Below are 23371 nucleotides of genomic sequence, written 5' to 3'. Positions count from 1 at the left end.
TCGGCAAATACACTAAGTAGTGATCCTTGGCCAAAAAGTGAAAACAAAAAGTGCCCCGTATATGAACAGGGGAGTCAACTTTTGGCTAGCAACCACAGTAACATACTAAGTACCGACCGACAGAATAATTCATATACGGCGGAAGAAATAATTAAAATAATTAAAAAAGCGAAATCTAATGGGGCACCAGGCCCGAATGGTATTCTGAAAGCGGCGTAAAATACGCACCAGAATTTTGGGGAGCATGTCTGGCTGAACTGTTTGCTGATGTGCAAAACCGGAACCGAGTACCTGAAAGCTGGCAAGGATCCATATTTATGCCAATCTATAAAGGTGGCGAAAGATCAAATCCGAATAACTATCGTCTAATAGCGTTGCAGGATGTTGAGGCAAAATATTTTGCATCGCTTCTCTTAAACGATTTGGTCACTTGGTCAGCTGAAAAAGAGCTGATTCCCATTAATCAAACGGGGTTCAGGAAGGGGATTGGAACAACAGCAAATATCCTATCCATCACTATGATTGCGGAGAAGTGCATGAGTAGTAAACAGGACTTGAACTTGTGTTTTATTGATCTTCAGGCCGCCTTCGATAGCGTAGACTGTAATTTATTGTGGTCGAAACTGAAAGCATGGGCCATACCGGAGAGTATTCTAAGGGGTCTGCTGCTATTTTACTCCGATACCTGGTCGCAAGTAAAAATAGGGGATGGCACACGGCTGTCGAGAAAAGTTTTTACATCAATTGGACTCAAACAGGGGTGTGTCCTTGCGCCTCATTTATTTAATCTCTTCATTTCAGATCTTTCCGGGAAACTGAATAATTGTAATGCCCATCCACCAAAACTAGGTGATCTACAGCTCACCCATCTGGCTTACGCCTATGATATAGTATTAATGAGCTTAACAAATGTGGGTTTAACCAGATTAGTATCGGAACTCTCAGATTTCCTGTCGGCAAACAAGTTGGCCTTAAATGTCTCAAAAACCAAAAATATGTTGATAACTAACCGCCGTGGATCTCGTCAAGATATTTGGCTAAAAGGAAAAATACTAGAGAAAGTCTCAGCATACAAATATTTGGGCTTTTTTCTAGATGATAAGCTTAACTTAAAAGATCAAACAAAATATCTGACGCAAAGAGCGGGAGCCCTGACATTTGGATTAAGTACTTTGACAAAGAAATTGGAAGGCCCATCACTTAAACCTTTATTAATCGTGATGGCCAACAAAGTCCTTCCAACTTTGACGTATGCAAGTGTGGCTATGCATGGAAAGGATGCGGTCCTACTAAACAGTTTAATAACTAAAACTTACAAGAAGGTTCTTCGATTACCCAGCATGTCATCACCAGCACAAATACGTCTCGAATTTGGCTTGAAAAACGAAACACTGGGCAGATTATATTCGTACATCAAGGTGTGGTACCAGATCAAGGAAAAAGCAATCAACAATAATCTTAATACCTATCTATGGCAGGAGCTTAATTCACAAAAAAAATCAAAAGCAAATCAATTCCTTACACATGCTTTGGAGGCTACTTGCACAAAAACCCTCTTGGATAAAAATCTGTCATTTGAAGTATTAAAACAGGCTTTAAACAAAGTGGCCAAACTTCATTCATTGATTTTGGATAAAGAAATTTTCTCACATCGTTCCCACTCTTGGTTAGTGATAAACGGCTATAAAACATTAACCCCAGCATTGTACCTGGAAACAACTTATTCCATTTTTATTAAGAGAAAGTTGATGGCATTGAGGCTAGGTAAATTCCCAACTTTAGCTGAGGAGCCGGGCTGGAAACAGCATGTAGCTGTTACATGTCGGCTGTGTGGTAGCCCCAAAGAAGATCTAATACATATAATTTGTCATCGTAAGATGTTGTCCAAGGAACGTACATATTTTTTAAAGCCTAGTTTTCGGATTAAGAGGCTACGAACATGTAGATCTGCCATTATTGGAAGCCTGGACACAACTGCTCCTCGTTTACATTGCAACCTGGTGAAGTTCTTGCAGGCATTTGAAAAACATCTTAAACAACATGGAGATTCGAATTGTTAATGATTTGACTTTTTGCTACTGTGATTTTCTATAATGATATGAATAACTTCAGGAATATAATTGAGTTTTATTACCCGTTTTTATAATATGTTTTTTAATTAATTCTTCTATTTTAATGAAAAGCTTATACATTTTTACAATAGTCGTGCGATATACAAATTGTTATGGTTTTAATTAACTAAACAATAAAGATTACATTTCAAAAATTTCCTAGTATAACTTCCTTGTCCCAGTCCGTACAAATGGGTATCCCTTCTTACTGTAGAGAGGATTTCCCAAGCCTAGCCCTTTTAAAATTGTGGAAAAAAGCAAATCTCCCTAATATGTAGTCAAAGCACCTTCACTTCTTGCCTGCCATACAAAAGGATCAGAAGCACCATACTTTGTTTTTTCTGTCTCGCAAAGTTGATAGACAATGTAGATCCTAACTTTAACAGTTAAGACTTTTACTCCTTTTTTCACATGTGCTGGCACGTTTACTGGTAATTTCAAGCATGAATTTACCACTCTCTTGGTCCTCCGATGAACCATGCTGGGTGCTGAGAGGGGTTGGATATAAAGGTTCCCAACAGTCATCCAATGAGGAACAGGAACTGGACAAGTGAATTACAAAGTTGATATCGAGATCATGTAGATTACTCTCAAGACAATGTTATAAAGGTAAAGAATTATCACCGCAAGCCCAAATCTCCTGAAGAAATGTAGGCAAGCCAAACTCCTACATACCAAAAGTTCAGCTAAAGCTATGCAGAATAACAACATAAGAATTTGATTCTCTAATAGGCTCTCCCCTAGTAATTAGTAAACCAAAATTGGAAATGCACACTCACATCTATAAGGGTAAATCATGACCGCTCAATCTAAGTAGTAAATTTAGTTAATCAAAATTTAGAAAATAAGTGCATCATTAGACTGCATAGGGTAATTAAACAAAGAGAGGTAAAAAATAAGTACCACAAGCTCGAGTTCAGGAAAGGGACAATTGTTCCAGTTCAAGTAGTCCCCGAAGTAAGGGACCACAAGCGCATTTAACATATGCGTCAGTTCGAGAAAGAAGGCAGATAAGTCCACATCAGGCAAGTTAATTTGTCAGGTAAGTTCTGCAAATCTCCTTTAGTGGTTTGTAATCCGCACGCAAAGCAGAACAGCAAATCATCCATCACCATCACCATGTTAATAAAAATGAGAGAGCTATACGTTGGGTCATACAATATTATATTTTTAGCGTTTCCAGGGGTGACACCTCCAGGAGTCACCTCATCTGGTCAGACCACTTGGTCCATTGGTTTGTTCGTATGGAGTGTGTGTCAAGAGGCATAAAGAAAACACAAAATGCAGAGAAATAGGTGGGACAATTACACAGTCCTTAAGCCATCCATTATGAGAAATGTTAGAACAATGCTCCTTTAGCTAGAATATGGAGAAAGTTCAAGAGGACAGTTTCCCAAGCAGATGTCCTGGAATGGTAAAATAATTGCAGCACAATCTTTCAACCAATAAATGTGAAATCAGTAGGGAAATACACTGTTGCACATAATTTGTTATACTGAAGAAATTTCTCACAGACAGTGAGCATAGCAAGGTAGAAACCTTGAACGTATTCAGTCCTCTATTAATTTAGGCCAATATAATGCAGTCTACAGAATTATAAGCAAACATTCATAAAGGAACCTAAAGATGTCAGGGTTTTTGTATAACTTCTGATGCACTTTTGGAACATTTAGTAGAATTAGAAATAATACGTGTCAATATAGGGTACTTATAGCTTTTTGTATGTGCCAGCACACAAATACATTTCAAATCATACATTTGGAATGTTGTTTCAAACAAATATGTTTTTTTATATAGGGGAAAGAGATTCTCTATACGTTTTACGGAAGCATCATCAAATAGAAATGTGCAGCACCTACATTTCTTTTGTAATTTCTGGTGCACAAGTTTGCACACACAAAAGTAGATTTTAGTCAAATTTACTATCATGATCCAGAATAATCGTACTATTTGATCTCATAAATTATTCTTTCATATAAATGATGTTCAGAATTGATTAGAGGGAAGTATTTATAATGTAGGAGTTCATCATATGCACGTTTTTCTAACATTAATATAGTTATTTTTCTTTTGTACATCACAACTTATTTTACTTATACGAATGATATCATCTATACTACTCTTTTTCTGCATACTTTTGCAATGCAGTAACTAAAATTTTGTTTTTGTCATCTTTTCTACAACGAGTATTTGATGCACTTTTCTTAATTTTTCTCTCAAAGTGTCATGTTCTGTTTCTCTTGTCCTTAATGGTAAACATGATTTTCCTCTCCAACGCGTGTTTGGGTCAATATTCTCTCAACCTGTATCCACGGATATCAGTTGCTAGCAGGGAAGCTCCACTGCCGAATTTGCAAGCCTGGATGTGCACTCCTGGATCTTGAGGGAGCCCCTGCAGTAGTAGGATTTGTTAATTTTCCTACCCAGATTCTTGATGGTGTCTTGCCAGAAATGAAATGAAGAAGAAATTTATAAAGCGCAAACATTTACCCGAGAGTGTCAAGGCGCTAGGTCATCAGACCAAAAGATACAAGACAGATTTTACCACATCAGAGATTAAAAAGCCACGTTTCTAGCGCCTTTCTAAAGACCAACAGATTGGTTTCTTCCTTTAGCCTTAATGGAAGCGAGTTCCAGAGTCGGGTAGTACCAACCAGGAAGCTTCTTCCTCCCCAAGGACATTTTCTTAACCTGGGAACTACCAGGTTATGAGCATAGGCTGAGCGGAGATGACGAGCCGGGATGTAGGGCTGCAGATTCTTTTTTTTTTTAAAAGACCGGTCCTATGTCATGAGTGGCTTTAAAAGCTATGCAGGGGGCCCTAAATTTGATCCGTCTCTTCACCGGCAGCCAGTGTAGCTCATTAAGTGTCATAGAGACAGATTTGTGTTTTGGGCTGTCCAGCAGTAGACGGGCTGCTGCGTTTTGCACAATCTGTAATTTTGTCAGACATTTTTTCCGGAGGTTAATAAAAAGGCCATTACAGTAGTCGGCCTTGGTTAAAACAAGTGCCAAAACCACTAATTTCCATAGATTGGCTGGAATGAAAGGAAGAATCCTTCTAAGTAATTTTAGATTGTAGAAGGATGTCGAGGTAACCCCTGGTTCACATGACCCTCAAAAGAGAGCCTAGAGCCAAACATGATTCCTAGCTTTTTTACTTTATTCACTGAATTAGGTAAGGAGCCCAGCTCGACTGGCCACAATTCAGAAGACCAAAAATGTGTATGCCCACCAAAAAGTAGATAAAAAAACGAGAGGTACCCCTTAACGTAATCAAGGGAATTGAGGTAAAAGTACCTAAATACACAGTGATCCCCTTGATCAAGACTTAAACTCTTGGTAAGCAATTAAACATACAAAAACATTTGCTATGAAGCCAGATATATAAAAAAATTAAAATTGCTAAAAACAGAATACAATGAAAAGCAATTTAAAAAAAGTTAATACATTAAAATTATGACCAGCATAATTGGAACAGACAGAAATGTGTAAGACATAGAATTTGCTCAATACATTTGTACATCCGATGTCCTATATTGCAATTTGAATTATTGTACAAATGTTTTTGCATATTTGTGTGTAATTTTAATAGAAGTACCAGAAAATGTGGTACTATAAATAAAGTGTAACCTTTTTTTTATATATCTGGCTTCATAGCGAATGTTTTTGTATGTTTAATTGCTTACCAAGAGTTTAAGTCTTGATCAAGGGGATCACTGTGTATTTAGGCACCAAAAAGTAGAACCTCTGTCTTACCGTGTCATCAGCATAGGAGATAGCAGAGAAGCCCAAAGATTGAATACGCCTTGCCAATGGAGCAACATAGATATTAAAAAGAGTAGGGCTCAACGAGGGGCCCTGGGGTACTCCACAGGGCAATGTAAAATTAGGTGACTTAAAGTCTGAAAGAGCCACAAACTATTCCCGCTCCTCCAGGAAAGACTTGAGCAAAGCAAATGCCTTCCCTTTAATCCTGATCCTATCTTCAACTTCCAACAACTTTTGATGATTCACAGTATCAACAGCGGCCGAGAGTGCTGCACTGCCTCGCGCGTTGCCGGTACTATGATGCTTTCTAAAGCCAAACTGGTATCCAGAAAGGAATGCTTATAATATAATCAGATAAAACACCATTCGTGGATTTTTCAACCATTTTTGCAGACCCAGGGAGTCTTGAAATAGGGTGGTAGTTACTAGGATTGACCCATCAAGGTTTGCTTTCTTCAGGAGGGGGAGAATGGATGCCAGTTTCCAACTAGTCAGATATATACCAGAGAGAAAGATTTGGCTAAAAATAAAGGCCAAATGAGACCCAAAGACTTCTGGTAGTAGATGGGAAATTTTAGATGGACATGGATCCAGTGGAGAGCCAGATTTAGTAGACAGCAGAAGGGCAGTGGCCTTATCAACAGACAAAGGAGGAAAAGCAGATAATTCAGGAGGGTTGCCAATATGTGATGTAACTGATGGCAATTCCCTCCCCTCCCCGCCCTGCTTTTGTTCCGGTCTTCAAAAGGGATGCTGTCCCTTGGGACACCCGTTGAGAGAAGCCAGTATATACTGCGCTAACTTTGTCTTGAAAAAACCTGGCTAGAGAGTTACAAAAAGTGTGATTCATTGGTAAGTCTGCCATTTCTGGAAAATTGGCTAGTTTTTTCACTGTGGAAAATAGTTCCTTGGTAGAGTTCTTAGCAGTTGTTATAGCTGTGGTAAAGTAAATAGTTTTCTCCTCATGCACCAATTTTTTATACTCTAACATGGCTTGTTTATAATCAATTCTGTTGTTGTTTTCATAATTAAATCAGCACTTTTTTTCGAGGCGACGACATTTTTGTTTCAAAATTCTAAGACGTTCAGAGTACCAGGGTTCCGTGTGTCTTGTCCTATGATTGACCACGGATTTGACCGGTAACACCTGATCAATTGTACTCTAAGCCATTTCTCAAATGATGCAGCAGCCCCATTTGGATCCTCTGAGAGGTTAAGAGGGTTCTGGGACAACAAATTTTCGAAAGTGTCAGTTGCAATCTTATTCCAGGGCCGAACCCTTCTCGGCTGATTGTTTTACGGTTTTGCTGTCTGTATATTTTGTAGGGAGAGAGAAAACATAACAGCTCTATGGTCTAACCAGATGAGAGGCAGCGACCGAAGATAAACTACAGACTTGTTGTTTGAAAACAACCCATCCAACAAATGTCCCCCCAAGTGTGTGCTACCAGTCGCCTGCTGAGTGAGGCCAAGGCTGTTAGTAATGTCTAAAAAAATGCATTGCATCTTTGTCCGATGGGTCTTCAAGGTGAAGATTAACGTCATCTAGAAGTGTAAAATCAGAAAACTGAGAAATTACATCCAAGGATCTAGCAATAGTATTTAAAAAATCAGCGCGGGGACCGGGCGGCCGGTAGAGTAGAATACCATTACATGTATAATGGTTATCTATTATAATTTTAAATATTAAGGATTCCAGAGTCGATACAATATTTTGGGGGATTAAACGTCCCTTTCCACTTACTTCTAAAGATCATGGCCAATTCCCCACCCCTTTTTCCCACCCGATCTTGCCTGTACATAGTGAACCCAGCAGGAACTGCCATTGCTAGTTCTGAATCAGATGCGGAGGCTCCCCCCACCCATGCTTCCGTAATAAAGGCAAGGCCCACACCATGTGTCTCCACAAACATAGTGAACTCTAATGTGAGCTTGCAAAGAGAGCATGCATTAATCAAAGTACATAATAGTGTCTTCCTTCTACGCAGCTTGTTTGGGCAAAAATTAGGACTGGATGACATTAATTGTGGCTTACATGGGTGAGTATGAAAACTGCAGTCGTGGCACCACACCGGTGCCTCAGCTAAACAAGCATTGAAAATGCAATAGGTCTCGCAATAGAAGAGTTTTACATTTTTCGTTTTGCAAATGGATGAGTGGCGTTGCGTGGATGAGTGGCGTTGCGTGGATGAGTGGCGTTGCGTGGATGAGTGGCGTTGCGTGGATGAGTGGCGTTGCGTGGATGAGTGGCGTTGCGTGGATGAGTGGCGTCGCGTGGATGAGTGGCGTTGCGTGGGTGAGTGGCGTTGCGTGGGTGAGTGGCGTTGCGTGGGTGAGTGGCGCCGCGTGGGTGAGTGGCGCCGCGTGGGTGAGTGGCGCTGCGTGGGTGAGTGGCGCTGCGTGGGTGAGTGGCGCTGCGTGGGTGAGTGGCGCTGCGTGTGTGAGTGGCGCTGCGTGTGTGAGTGGCGTTGCGTGGGTGAGTGGCGTTGCGTGTGTGAGTGGCGTTGCGTGTGTGAGTGGCGTTGCGTGTGTGAGTGGCGTTGCGTGTGTGAGTGGCATTGCGTGTGTGAGTGGCGTTACGTGGGTAAAGCCCACATCTCATACACATACAAAAAAACGGGAGCAGTCATACACCACACAAAGGCACATACAGTACACAAATGCACACAGGCGTACTCGCAAAAAAGACATACATACGCTGAAGGGCACACAAAACAACAGAGTTCGTAGCCAAGCACAGAATACAAACACACATACTTATCTATAAACACAGTCATTCCTATATAAAAATAAAAAAAATTCGCACCATGCAAAAGCGTTCGAGAAGCTTTTGTATACATGCACAAACGCACAGCTCAAAGTAACAGTCATACTTTACACATAGTAGCACTACTACGGAGCTATATACCAAGTACAAAGGCGCACACAATCTACACAAACACACAGGCATGCACAAAGCACAAGCACAACATTCGCTCAGCACATACATTCCGTAGAACGTGATACACACATCATTGTACACATTTATTGCACAAGCAAACACGCACGAGCGTTTACATACACAAAGACTCGTGCACAAGCAACGTGCAGTGGGGTACAGAAAAAACATGCTCCTCTATGCAAGCACACATATAGAATACAAAGAAATACACATTTTACAGACGTAGACAGTCATACACAGGCTCGCATACATTGTACATTTAGAAGCAATCTACACAGACACACACATTGCAGGTAAGCCCTCACACACCGATGCTCCTTTGTCTCTACTTTTAATGGCCACTTCTACATTCGCCGGCAACACTGACGCACACAAATCTCATGTGCACTCACCCGTGTTTCTGGCTCTTTAACACGCAGTTATAACCCAGCAACAAACAAGCAAACATACGCAATGGAAACGCCGTGCTCGGTACTGCATACTCCCTAAGTGACAAAAGTGCATGTGCCTGGTAAAGAGATGTGCCTCGGTATAATATAGAAACATAAACGAGAAGAGGCTGCAGAGGAAAAGCAAGAACATGAACGACTTAATAAGAGCAGGGAAGACGCTATACACACAAGATGAAATTATAGGGGCAATGTGCACTACATTTCACTAAAGAATGCCAGCGACAAACTGCACAGGGCCACAGTGTGTTGGAAGGAAGGTGGGGGCAGTGGAACAAAGAAACATAGCAAATAGAGTGAACCGAGGAATTGATGCCGAAAAGTGCGAATGAAACGCTGCAGTGAGCCATGGGAAAAGAAGGAAACTGCATGGGTACGGAAGGAAGCAAGCTGAACAGCAGGGCTGTAAAAGGAGGCGAGAAGGGAGGAGAGAGGAGAGAAGAAGAAGGGAGGGGAGGCAAAGTGGTGGGAAAAGGAGAGAGGGCATGAAGGGATTGAAGGCAAGGGAAAGGAAGGGGAGATGGACGAGATTAAGAGGAGCCACAGATGGACTGCAGAAAAAAGAAGGGAGGAAATGGTAGAGGAGAAGACTCGAAAACACTGGAAAGAATAGCGGGAAAAAAAAAAACGAGACCTATTGGCAACGCCAGTGCTTGTTAATTAGAGAGGCAAGAGCCGCCTTCTGTGTGCTGTCCATCTGCTTCGCATCAGTCTGTTAGCTCAGCTGGAAGGGGTGACCCGCAAGCGTTTGTAATCCCCAAAGTTTTCAAAGGCTAATTATGCCGAGGTCACACGTATGCATCCCACGGCAGGCGAGAGGAGAGTTTTACCTTTCTAGATGTGACCGTGCAAGTATTGGGTTCACTGTGTGGACTTGCGATTGTCTTCCGGTTGTTTTGCGGCTCGCCATCCAATGCCTCTAGCTTTAATTGTCTCAGGAGTCCCAGCCTTTCTGGCCTCCTTTTGTAGGATGTATTCCGGTGACTCCAAACATCAGAAGATGGTGAATACCCCGAGCGTTTTGAAAAAGGCGAGGGCGCTAAGAGCTAACAACACAAAATAAATTGTGTCAAAAAATCGCATAAAGCATAGTGCCAAGTACGAGTGATCTGACGTTATTGGGTATTGAGCGTGATTAGCAACTGTGACCAGTTGTTAATTAATGTGCTGTTCTCAGTTGTTATATACGAGTCACGGAAGGGGAGAGGGAGGGGGTGGGCAACTCGAGCGAGGCTGTGCAATCCTGCAGCGTCCTTTTCATGACCTCAAGCAACGGGATGACGGAAGGTGGGAAACGTGAGGTTGAGCGAAATCATCAAAAAATAAACAAGAGGCTGGGAAACAAAGAACGTGTAGCTGGAGGGGGCGGGATGGATTACAGAGAAGGACGACGGGTGGGAGAAATGTTCGAAAAAAGAATGGAAACCGGTGGAGAGGAGGTTTAAAAGACCAGAGGAGCGGGGGTTTCAGGGGTGAAGGAGATTGAGAGCAGAGGCATGCACTTTCTAAAAGTGTGTGCTGAAGAGTAAAACAAGAGCACTTACAGGGGGCGGAGCAGGGAGAGCGGCCTTTGAAGTGCACTTTACACGGCCGGCCGGCAGTGAAACTGAAAGCACGGCCGGCCGGCCGTGAAAGCCTTTGATGACGCAGCAGGGGGAACAGACGGCGAGAGGGTGTGAAAGCAGCAGGGGCAGGCAGGCGGCTGGGGGCATGTGCACGCGCTTTTAAGCGCATGCGCATTAAGCTTGAATTTCACGGGCACTGCAAGGAATCGCCACGATTCCTTGCAAGTTGGTTAAAGACTGTTTAAGCCCCAATAGTCTCGCAAGCTCGATGTGCATGCGCATCGACAGGCGAGACCTAAAAACTAATGGGACTAAACTTGCACGGGCTAGGCGCTGACTGGCTTGCCTTTGGCGAGCCTCGGGGCGTGCCGGTAGCGTGCCCGCTGCGTGCGTACGCTGCGCGGCCACTCAGCGGCCGTGCTTTTATCCCTGTCACCGCTAAACATCTAGAGCGGCATCCCGCACCGTAGTGTTTTCCTAAAAGCAGGCAGAAGTGCAACTACACAAAACCTTCCCCGTTACCCCCCTGCGATGTGCAAGTTTCCTGGCGGAGGTGAGTGCAAGTAGATAATGTGAATTTGGACGGCTATTAAAAACCTAAACCGTTTCACACAATAACAATTAAAAAGGCAAAGGTTAAAAAACCGATCTTTCAGTCACTTTTCAAAGCGCTAAACACGAACAGAGTGTCCTGCTGTCTCCATTATCTAAGAGCAATGCCGGTGCAAGTTTAGCGGCCGTGCTTATATCCCAGTCACTGCTAAAGCTAGAGCGGCAACTGCTAAAAGCAGGCGTAAGTGCAACTACGCAAACCTTCCCCGTTACCCCCCAGAGATGTCGAAGTTCCCTGGTGGAGGTGAGTGCAAGTAGATCTGGGAGCTTAGAGTGGTAACAAGAGTGATAACAGATATGGTAATCTGCAGGAGTCTGCATCTCTGAAGATGACCCCTTGGGATAGAAACCATTTAGTTCCTCTCAGGATGTTCATATGTCAGTCAACCTCATTTCTAAGGGCAGCATGATTGTTCCCCATGTCCCCATTTGGTAGAATGAATCATGATCTCTAAGTTTTTATCACCTTCATGAAACTGTCTGCGTTCCAGTTATTGGTTAAAGGCAAGAGAGGCTTGGACTCTGTTTGATCATAATGGGTTTCAAACATCTCCTTTTTGATGTCTCTGGTCAGTAGGTTTCATATAATACCTTTTGAGGTCAGTATGAAAGATGCCTGTGTATATAATAATATACCTCCACAATCTATAGAGTTTCTGTACATCCCCTTAATGATGTTCATGCACTTTACAATTTGCCTGCTGTGGTGGTTTTACTCTATGCGTTTGTTTGGCCTTTTAGGAATACTTCTATTTTCAGGAATGCCCTTGTGAGTCCTATGTGGCTGAGGGGGTTTATATTTTTAAGGATGGGACAGGTTTCCTTTGTAGTGACTAGCATTGTTTATTGTTAGGCGTAGCGGGAGGTAGTTGAGTGGCCTTGGCCCACGGCTTCTGGCGCTATGCATTTGGCCTTTCTGGCTCTTCTGTCCATGCTGTATGGACCCCTGTAGTGGGTTTCCTCTGAAGGGTTTCTATTTAGAGTTCAGCCATTGCCCATTCCCTCCCCTCCCCCCTTTTGATGTCTGATTCATCACATTCTCGGTCTGGTTTCAGAATCCGCAAGAACCGACGGTCCTAGAAAGCTTTTGATTTCTCCTGCATTCTAGTCAACAGCTTGAAGGTTGGGAGCTTCAGCCCGGCTATCGTTTAGGGCACTTCTCATCCATTCTCTGGGTTTTAGGCACCCCTTTTTATGCCTTTGACTCAATCAATTCTTTGCTTACATCAGTATTTTCCATCTTTCCTACATATGAACAGCTTTTTAGGTCTCGCGACCTATCGATGCGCGCAAGCGCATCGAGCGGAGCGAGAATTAAAGTAGCCAAAATCCTCGTGAAACCAAGGGCTTCTTGCCCTGCGGTTTCCTTTAAGTTCACGTGAACCACGTGACAGCAAGCTCCTTCGTGCACGAGCTTGCCTGAGCCTTCTGCCTATCAGCCTGCCAGTTCTCCTCCCCTAATTATTCACTTCACTTGTGACTCCCCACATCAAAGCCTCAGCCTCCCTCCCTTGCCATTTGCTTCCTAACCAGCCTGCCTCCCATAATTGCATCAGACCCGACACTTCAAAGGAATGCGCCCCTGAGAGCCACTTTCACGGCCGTGCATTTCTCTTCCTTCTTTACCTCATGTGAGGAAACAGCGCCACTCGCTGGGCGGCATTGGAACATGTGCCTAGGCTGCAAAATAATGAGGTGGAAGATGTGCTTATAAGGTCCCACAAGCGAGACCTATTGGCAATGCCAATGCTTGTTTTACTTCCTTTGGTACCTTGGCATCTTTTTATGGGGGAGGCAGGCACGACTTCATGGTTTGGCTGCTCATGTGGTCTCACTTGCTCGATGTTCTGGGATCAGGAACCGATGCTCGTCTAGTGTGTTTCATCTACCCAACATTGTTGCTCTCATAAGCTTGATTCCTGGACAGGGTTGGTTTGAATGGATCAGTCATTCTTCTTTGAGTGACATGAATCCTCATGTTGACCTTTAACAGTGTTGTAGTTATGGATAAGGGAAAACATTCCGTCTGTATTTTGTAGGTGTTCTATATAAAACGTTAACACAGTAATGCAAATGTGTGAGGGGGCCTGGTTAAATGTTTGGGTAAAAAAAACGAAGCTCATTCTTTTTGGCTTTCTTTTAACCTGCCTACGCACACACAAGAAAAACATACTATCCCTAACACCAGGTTTGCTATCGCCCCTTTTACATCCTTTGCGCAACATTCTCTCTACTTGCTAACTCATCACTCGCACCACTCTTGTTCCACATCTTTCTGTTCAGGTTGGACACACTTTTTAACATACTATCCTACCAAGCTATATAATAAAGCAGTCTCTTCCATAGATAAATAGGTATTTTGCGCAATAATTCCACAACATCACCTTCTTCCTTACAATCTAGATGATTATTTTATACATAATTTTACAACTCAGTTAAATCCTCTAACTCCTTCATTGGCTATGGTATGATACAAGGTCATCGTGATACTTGATTCCACCCTTTACTGCGAAATGTGCCCATTTCAACTGATAAAAACAGAGAATTGCTGCTCACTACCACTACTTTGTACAGTATTTTTGCATAAAAATAGTAATCAAAATGGGATGAAACCTGATATTCCTGTCACTCTTACAAATTTCATTTGATGGTATTCTGTAATATAGTCACTACCAAAATGCTTTTGGATACCCCTATCTACCCAAACTCTATGATTCTGCACTCTCCAACTTCACCTTTTGTTTTAATCCACGGGGATGTCTGAAGGCAACAAAAATATTTCTTTAACCTCGTGTATTCTATCATGCAACATACATAAAATACAGTCTTTATGTCCATCTCAGGCCTCTAAATATCAATCCTGGTCAGCCTTTTCATTGATGACCTGCCACAATGAACCACATGTAACAGTTCTATCGTCTACATAACTGCTGGCAGAATCAACCTATCTAGCTTTCTCATAGTGCCAGCATCATCTGACAACTGTGATCATATTTTACAGTAACACTATGCAGTGTCTTAATTTTCCTAACTTTCTAGGCCATCCTTCTTCACCACTTTCAAATTCTCATCCTGCTCTACGAGACTCAGTGAGTCTTACTCTGTTTTGACATATCCTACTTTTATTGACACATTTGCCACTATTAATCATCATCAGTCTCATCATTTCCCTCCCCAAATGTAATCTAGACATACAGTCAGCATTACGTTTCTAAGATCAGGAGGATCTCTAATTACAAAAGTGTAATACATGGTGAAGCATGACGCCAAACTTCATAAAACTATCCACTAACAAATTTTGGTAATATCTCAGTTTCCTATTTCCAGTCATGCCGTCTGGACTATTTGGTAGCAATCTAAATTACTGGCTCCTTCTCAGTGACTGAATAACTTGCCTCCCTCGGTATACCAAAGGTAAAGGAAACCACCAGTTTTTCACCATCTTTTTATGGTAAAGTGCTGTCTGCCTAAACTATAGACTTGGCCATTGGTTACGAATATAGTCCTATCTCCTTGTGTGACACAGCATTAACAATAAAACTCCAGGTAAACTCTTCTTCACAAGAAGTTCAAAAGCTATCACAGCTGTCCATATAAACAAATTCCAGCCCTTTCATCCTAAATTCCTTTAATGTTCTAGTTGAATCTGGGACGTGGTTCAGTTATTCATAAGATCCAGCCCACGCAAGAGTTGCTGGAACTGTCCCATATTTCCCAGTCTGGATAATTTTTCTGTTGCTTCTGCTAATTTCATTTCCGGTTTGATGCCCTTTTTAAAAAAAATATCAGATGGTCTAAATATTCCATAGCAATGCTGAATTTTGTTTTGGGATTTCACTGCCAAGTCTTGCTGCTTAAACCTATTGTGTTCATCCTTATCACACAACTGCTCAAGTATGTGATTTTCCAAATTAGAAAATTTAGAGGGGGACAGAGGATGTTCTTCAAGCATTTGTTTAAATTTAGATTGAGAACTATCAGCACACAATTTAGCCATTTGTTTTATACACCAGTGCATTATAAACCATTCAGGGATTATAACTGGCTTGACAGTATTACTGTCTCCAAAATGTTGCTGTTCACTCTTAAATGAACCTCTCAACACTACTAGTACCATGTAATGTTTCACACTAATATGAGAGGATTTTGATAGTTACAACTTATAAATATTAACTTTGTTAAACTTTTTCAAAATATTTGGCTTTTAAAACCAAGTAATCGAAGTCAAACATATAAACAATTTGCTTTCTTTTTCTACAGTATGGCTCATTCAGTTCATACAATTATAAACAAATACTTGATGGTTTCCGACCATTAAAAACAAATGTTTTATGTCAGAACTGGTGCCTTTGATTAATGGTTACAATTACCAGGGACAACTTCAGAAATTCTTTATCTAGCAGAAGCTGTCAGTCTTCATTAGATATGAAGTTCATTTCATGTCGACATTTCTCAGTCATATAAAATACTTACTATGTCTCTCAAGGACTTAATAGATAAAACATCTGACAGTCATTACATTGTTATTCACAGTTGTGTTTATAATACCATAAAAACATGGCTCTGTACCCTCACCAATCTGACATTCATATTAACAAAATTAAATCTTCAGAAATCAAGGCAACGTGGAAAATCCGCCTGTGGCCACATGGATAAATACCTAACTTTCTTAAATTGATCTCTTAAAACGGCATCCGTCAAACGCAATCCTTTTGTTCTTTATTTAGATATTGGCTTCTCTCTATGAAACACCTGTGCTGTGACTATCATTATGAGCTTACGTTTCAGTTGATAAAAAGGGTTACTTTTTAGGAAATTGGATATACAAGTAAACACAATTATTCCATGGCCAAGCTGTACTTAAATCAAAATGCCTGATGCTGGAGGCAACTGCAATATTGCTTGTGGTGCCCATAAATCTTAAAACCAGTACTCAAACATTTTGTACTGAAGAAGATGTATTCGCATGTTCAAACTAGGGATCAATATATTGGTAATATAATTTTTTATTTTAAAAGCTTACAAGAGAAACATACTTTGTGTATGATGAGCGCAATACTTTGATTTACTGTACCTTGTAAATTCTATATCTCCTGAAACGTCTGGTGAGTCTTTTTCATTGTGATATCTAAAAATACAGTCTATTTTTATAAATTGGTATTGGATTTCTTGTTGGTTTCTTCTTCAGTTGTTTTGGGGCTTTTTAAATGGTTTACACTGTTCTTTGAGTAAGCTTTGCTGCTCAGAGCCACAGATACCCAGGGTTGAGCAGAAGGTTTTCTAACGAAACCTTCAGGTATAAAGAGGTCGGTAAGTGTATTACACGGTGAGGTTGCACAACCACACCATGTAATGCACTACTATTCATCACAAATATGGTTAAAGTACTAGTCTTCCCTGGTAATGAAATAAGCAGACTTTAAAACAAAAATGAGGAAGAACAATATTCATTAGTTTAAAAACCTAGAAATAATTTCCTATGAATGTTGAAAATTATGTTTTTTTCATTTCAGGGATACTGACTGCCCCATATGGACCTTCTTGGAAACAACAACGGCGATTTGCTCTGACGACTCTAAGAAATTTCGGCTTGGGGAAGAAAAGTATTGAAGCACGGATAGCTGAGGAATCAACATTCCTGATCAGGGCCTTTCAAGAGCCAAAAGGTAGGACAGTTTTGCCTTTGTTCAGGTACTGTTTTTAGTCGTCCGAGGGCCGTCTGTAAATGACGTTAACTTTCTGTTGGTGCCCAGGGCCCTCTACGGCCTATCAAATGGTGACTGGCCCAACATATGCCGGAGATTAGGCCTAACTGCTAATTTCAGGGTCGCTCTGCTGGCCATGGGGCCAACTGGTGTTGGAAGGGGTTCTTGTCTGATTTGGTATGAGTTTTTGCTGGTGTCGAGGAGGCTTTGCTGAAGGTTTTTTTTTGAGGGGCAGATATTTTGTTTTGGTTAGACTCTATACTGAGAGCATAGTCTCTTAACTTGTGAAGTAGTTGGTGGACATTTCCTATTACAGGAGCTCATTGCTGACAACAAGGGCTATTTGTTGGTAGTGGCGACTCTTTGTTGGTAGTAGTACTGGGTCATATAGTGGTGCTGGATGCTCTTAGATGGTGGTGGGCTCTCTTTGTTGGTGGTTATACTTCTTTTTGCTGGTGATATTTGGGTTATTTACTGTTTTTAAGGGTTACTGGGGTCTCCTTGTTGGTTTCAGGGTCTTTTTGATGGTATCAGGTGCTTTGTGCTGGTGTTGGGGGGGGGGGGCTCAATCACACCAATTCCTGGGCTTGAAGTGCTCCTTCATGGTGCACTGTCTGTATGAGTGAACTTCAAAGTAATCCTTTATGTAGGGTAGAGGCTCTTTAACTTCCCAGAGTTGAACCCTCCTTTCCAATTCTTTGTCCTCAGGTCAGCCATTTGATCCTCAGTTTAAAGTAACCAATGCTGTCTCCAACATAATTTGCTCACTCGTCTTTGGAAATCGGTTTGAGTACAGCGATGTCAGATTCCAATACCTTCTTCATCTGCTTAGCAACAATGTCCATTTGGCTGGAGGATTGTTTGCTCAGGTATGGCCAAGAACTACAGTGATTTGTTCCTTCCACAGACCCGCTTCTACCAAAGTATCTTTATTTCACGGCAAGTAATACATACAAATTCAACAAACTATTTCCAGTCCTGTGTGGTAGGAGAGATGTTCTCTTAAGGTGTTCATTTGACACCATTTTACTGGGACACAGGATTATGTCACCCTTTCACTAGTTGTATTCTTGTTTTGTTTTATGTGAGCCACTTAAACTAATGCAACAAATTACACAGGTTTGTTAAAATGTAGGTCTAAAGTGGCTAACACAGCATCAGAGATATGAAGGCATATGTCTGTTGAAATTATTCCTATCATATGCACAGTAGGTACCCCTTTGCAGCCTGTTAGCTGGGGTTCTTTACCCCAGAATGGAAGCTTTGATAGAGTGGATGAAAATATACAGCATCGAAGAGTGTCGATTACTATAAGGAAAGGTTCTTTACTACAGGACACCTAAGACTGACTTGTGTTTGGAAGAGCCCACAGACAGGCAACAGATATTGAGGAGGATGTATGAGGATTTAGAAAGCTGGAAGTTTAGGACATATTTGTATTATTTTAGCCTTGTGTCTTGTTCTTTCAGATGGTCAATATATTCCCTATTTTAAGACGCTTTCCTGGGCCACACCAGAAAATCTTGGAGAATTCTTGTGAAATCTTCCAGTTCATCGACGAGGCCACCCAGGAGCACAGACAAACACTTGATGCTGAGAATCCACGTGACTACATTGATGCCTACTTGCTGGAAATGGATAAGGTAAGGGGCCAGAACTCCACTTGGTTTTTGGGCATTGTGGTTTGAGTCTGACTTGCGATCTTTCCTCCGTATGGCTTCATTCTGAGCCTGTGGTCTCACGGAGACAAACTGCAGATGAGATTGAAGTGTATAAGGGTTGTTAGTCATGATGAAACAGTAGAAATCCACAGCACATTTAATTATCATGATAGAAGTGGAGATTTTAGTTTAGTATTCAATATGTCTCTTGTTTCTGAGAATGCAGTGGCTGGCAGTGACTGGGTGAGACAAAGTCAAACAGACAGAGCCTCCTGGTGAGCAGTTTTAAGGCTTGAGTTAAGAATTCAAATTAATTTGATTAAGGAGTTTTTATAGTCTTGCTAGCGAGCACAGCTGTCACCAGACAATTATGTGAACATTGCTAGAAATTGCCTTCGGCTCTGCCCCTAATTTGGGAGCCAGGAGTTCATGTTTTGATCCAGCAGAAGTTGCATGCGTCCACAAAAACACTGCTTGCCATCCACGCAGATGTGATTATTTTGTTATTTATCCAGCTGCCTAAGCCAGAACTTACAGGGGTGCGCACATGACATTGGATTGCTATTAAAGTGTCTTAGATAACTAGATAATTTATGTGTTTTTTTGTTCTCTTGCAGTAGCAGAAATGAGAGGAGGGCAGTCATTAACCTCCATAGATTTTTAGGTCTGGCTTGGCCGTGCAACTCTCATCTGCCCTTTTGACCTAGACTCATATTATACAGTTCTTTGTTTCTACACAAAGAGATATCTATCCCTATGCTATTTACTTGTAATGCTTCACATTAGGTTAGTTGTTGGTTTGGGCTTGGTGATGACAGGTGTAGAGTGCAACTCTGCATTTATAATAGCCTCCTATCCCTCCATCAGTGAAGGAGAACGGACTAGTCAGAATGAATTTCTTTCATTTTTTCCGAAAGAGTGATTTTTAGTTTTGGTGCTGTGTTTGCATCGAGCGGGTTCTATTTCCATTGTCCCTAGAATGCAAAGTTTGGGCCTTCACATTTAGGTGTCAGGATTGATTTTGTGGATCCCTGTGATATCAGAACACAGAGATATTCTGGAATGACACAGCAGCCCTTTATCTCTGCTTTCACAAAGTACAAATATTGGGACAAGGATAGCAATGCCAAACAAGCATTGGCAAAGCTAATGGGTCTCACAGGTGCAAGTGATGTGTTTTAACCATGTTGTATACCAGTTTTGCTGCTGTTTAACACGGCTAAATGTTAGTGGCGTAGACTGGAGTGTTGTGGAGTAGATTGAATTGGCGTAGATTGGATTGGATTGACTTGGATTGGATTGCCGTAGACTAGATTGGAATGGCGTAGACTAGATTGGATATCATTGGCAGAATTTAGATTGAATTAGGTTGGATAGGTTAGGATTAGAGTGGAGTGGCGCGAATTAGATTGGATAAGAGTGGAATAACATATATTATATTGCATTAGATTGAGTTAGAATGGACTGGCGTAGATTAAATTGGATTAGAGTAGATTTGATTGGAGAGGCATGGATTGGAATGGATTAGATTTGAGTGGCGTGGATTGGAATGAATTAGATTGTAGTGGCGTGGATTGGAATGGATTAGATTTGAGTGGGGTGCCTAGGATCACACCAAGCTGGGAAGCACTGACGTCAACTTTTGCTGGCGTCAGTCTCTATGCCCAACGAAATTCAGTGGCATCGAAATGGTGTATTTTATCTCTGTGCTGGACACCCTGAAACACGTTACTGCCCCTTAGAGTGTGGTCACAAAAATGTATTATAAATTCAAGAACAGCCATAACCATGTGCACTACGCATACAGATTTAAGCAATAAGATGCAGTGGGAAAAAGCTCTTTTACGCAGCCAACTCAACATAGCGCTTTTTCTTATGGGAAGAAGAAGTAATAATAATAAAAATAGTACCTCAATCAAAGCGCGAGCATTAGAAGGACACTAATCAAGATAAATCAATCTGTGCTTGGTCCATGCGACAGAGAAGAAACATGAAGTGACACCTGGCCTGCCTTGTTCAATTAGGAGCCAGCAAAGGATATGTCACACTGAAGCTAACGAATGGTAAGCAATGCTCCGAGCCCTTTCAGTAAACAGTAGTGTCTCGCAAGCAAGACTCGATCCTAAAAATGAGGCAGTTTGCAAAAAGGAAATCAGGGCATACATCTTACAGGCATAGCACTAATTTCTGCCCCCTTTAAAGCGCAGATCTTTCATTCTCAAAGTGTTAGCTGTCTCTCATGGGGTGCTTATACTGTGCCAGTGGTTACTGAAATTAAAGGTTACATGGTAACTGTTTTGATGCTTAGCAACTACATGAATGACAAAGCATTAAGAAATATTCTTGCAATCTGTATGGATTTGAAGAATGCCTGTGCAATTCCTTTTTCGCACATTGCAAGGAACCAGGGACCACAGTACTAGCATAGTGAGCTGCAAAAATACTGTGATTTGTTTTTTCGCCCTCACAAAACTTGTTTCTATTTGCAGCAAAGACTTTGTAAGGGTGAATATCCTTTTCTACTCTGGCCTCCCTGTCTGAGCCCCAGAAGGCTGCAACCATTAGCATAGCAGTTGGGAGTTATGTTGTGCCTAGTAACTACCTGCGGATATCGATGGACAGTTGAGCTGAGACCATCCATCCCCTCAACTAAAACCTATATCAATTATTTTGAATTGTTTAGCCAGAAACATTCCCAACATATCTGTAACATTGTGTCTTGTAAATCTTCCAACGTACGAATAGTTTATCAGGTGAGTATAATTACATTTTTATCAAACTGTATAAAACACATGCAGTATCCTACAGTGAACAGACATATTGTTGAGGTGTGAATTCTGGTGTAGATTTCCTCTCCCACCTGCTTCCCCACCCCCATTTCTGTTATCATTTTTCACACATTCTGTCGTTCAGACTTCTGCGATGCTTATTACTATAGTCTTACAGCTTGCTGCCTAGGCCTATACTAGTTGTCAAAGGCCCTGAGCCGGAGTGCAGTCCGGTCCTATAATGAGGGTGAGCCAATACCAACAGGTATACCCTGAGGCAGAAGGGCTATAAGGCTATTAGAACATTCCACCCACTGATGGTACAATGTTTGAAATTAAAAAGCGAGAAAGAGAAAAACAAACATTAGAATGTTGGAGCTGAAGGCTTATACCAGCCATTATAGCCCAGAGTCACTCCACTGCCTTCAATGGAGCTCTCAACATTCCAATGTTCTAATTTGAAGTAGAAGTCTGGATTGTGTTTGTGACCATATTGCTCCTTGCTTCACTTCAACATTGATCACCCAGGATAAAAACCTTGAACATTGTAATTTCTTGCTCTCCTGGAGCCGAAAGTCAATTTTATACATTTGGGATGACTTTCTCTTGACCTTGTCATACAATTAACTTGTCCCCCTATGCTCACATTATCTCAAACTGGGAAATGTCTTTCCACGCACCAAAGGAGAAAGGTCAGGATTCCTGTAGGTTGGTGTAAAGGGTTCAAATTGGAAAGTCAATTTGGGTTGTGTGCCTCCTAATTCCGAACTTCGCATAGTATTTCACTCTCGACCTAAGTATCTTGCAGCCTGCATTTCCCTTCTAGACATTCCAACAGCTTTTTTCCGGCTGTTGTCTGATCCTTGGTACCCATGGTCTTTCCCCAACCTAATGAATTCATACAAACAAATTCAGGTGAGCATAATGGTTATATTTTGGATATTCTGGCACACATCATCCTTAGTGTTTCATATGAAATGATTGCAGTAAAACACACCGCTGGTAATGTGACCTATGCCAGATGCCCTTTGGAGGTATGATCGAAAAGGAGAAACTACCTTTTTGGCAAAAGACTTGTTTTACTTGGTAGGCACAGGTGACTTATTTTAACTCTGTGGAATGAGTCATCAGGATAAGAGTCCATAACAATGTCATTAAAAGCACAGGATACACAAAGAAAGCCCATTGTCAAATGAAAGGACATTTTAAATACAAATGTGTGTGTGTGTGTGTGTGTGTGTGTGTGTATGTGTGTATGTGTGTATATGTATGTGTGTGTATATATAATCTCTGCATACTCCGCCATCTAGTGTTAGGGTTGGGTGTTCGCAACTTGTTTTTCTTCATGACGAGACCTGTTGTTGACTCCATCTTTTGTCCACCACCACACTGATTTTATCTTACATTGTTTTCCTCTCAGTGGGTGAGTAGCGTAAGTGGAGCGCAGTGTCAAAGAGACAGTGTGGTGTGCATAGTAAAGAGAGTTATAGGACTTGGAAAATATCTGTAATTATTGCTTGCTTTTGGGTAGGAAAGGGGTGTGTGAATCTACAGTATGACATGGCAAGTAACATTTTCAGTTTGTAGCATGTCTTGCTGTATATACACATGCTCTGTATAGAATACAGAGCAGTCCCTCACCAAATAAGTGACTAGCGAGCAGGTGATACAGATGTTTGAAAATGTGTACTTAAGGTCGCTTGGTCAACCAAAGTCTCTTGAATTGCAAGAACATCAACTCAATAATGCTTGATGAAGTATAGAGCTTTGACCAAGTAGCAGCCTTGC

The 23371-nt window shown here is 41.5% G+C and overlaps 1 protein-coding gene across 1 annotated transcript in view; it reads left to right on the top strand.

Annotated features, from left to right (window-relative positions):
- LOC144798635 (cytochrome P450 2C20-like) overlaps positions 1 to 23371 on the top strand; it is a 190085-nt gene that overhangs the window by 47412 nt on the left and 119302 nt on the right. Inside the window, exons 3-5 of the mRNA XM_078669601.1 lie at positions 16963 to 17115; positions 17863 to 18023; positions 18624 to 18797. Coding sequence (XP_078525727.1) covers positions 16963 to 17115; positions 17863 to 18023; positions 18624 to 18797 — 488 coding nt within the window. The remainder of the gene's footprint in view (positions 1 to 16962; positions 17116 to 17862; positions 18024 to 18623; positions 18798 to 23371) is intronic.

This window comes from Lissotriton helveticus, chromosome 12 (genome assembly GCF_964261635.1).
Source record: "Lissotriton helveticus chromosome 12, aLisHel1.1, whole genome shotgun sequence".
NCBI classification, from domain to species: domain Eukaryota; kingdom Metazoa; phylum Chordata; class Amphibia; order Caudata; family Salamandridae; genus Lissotriton; species Lissotriton helveticus.
This window is presented reverse-complemented; position numbering and strand designations above follow the sequence as displayed.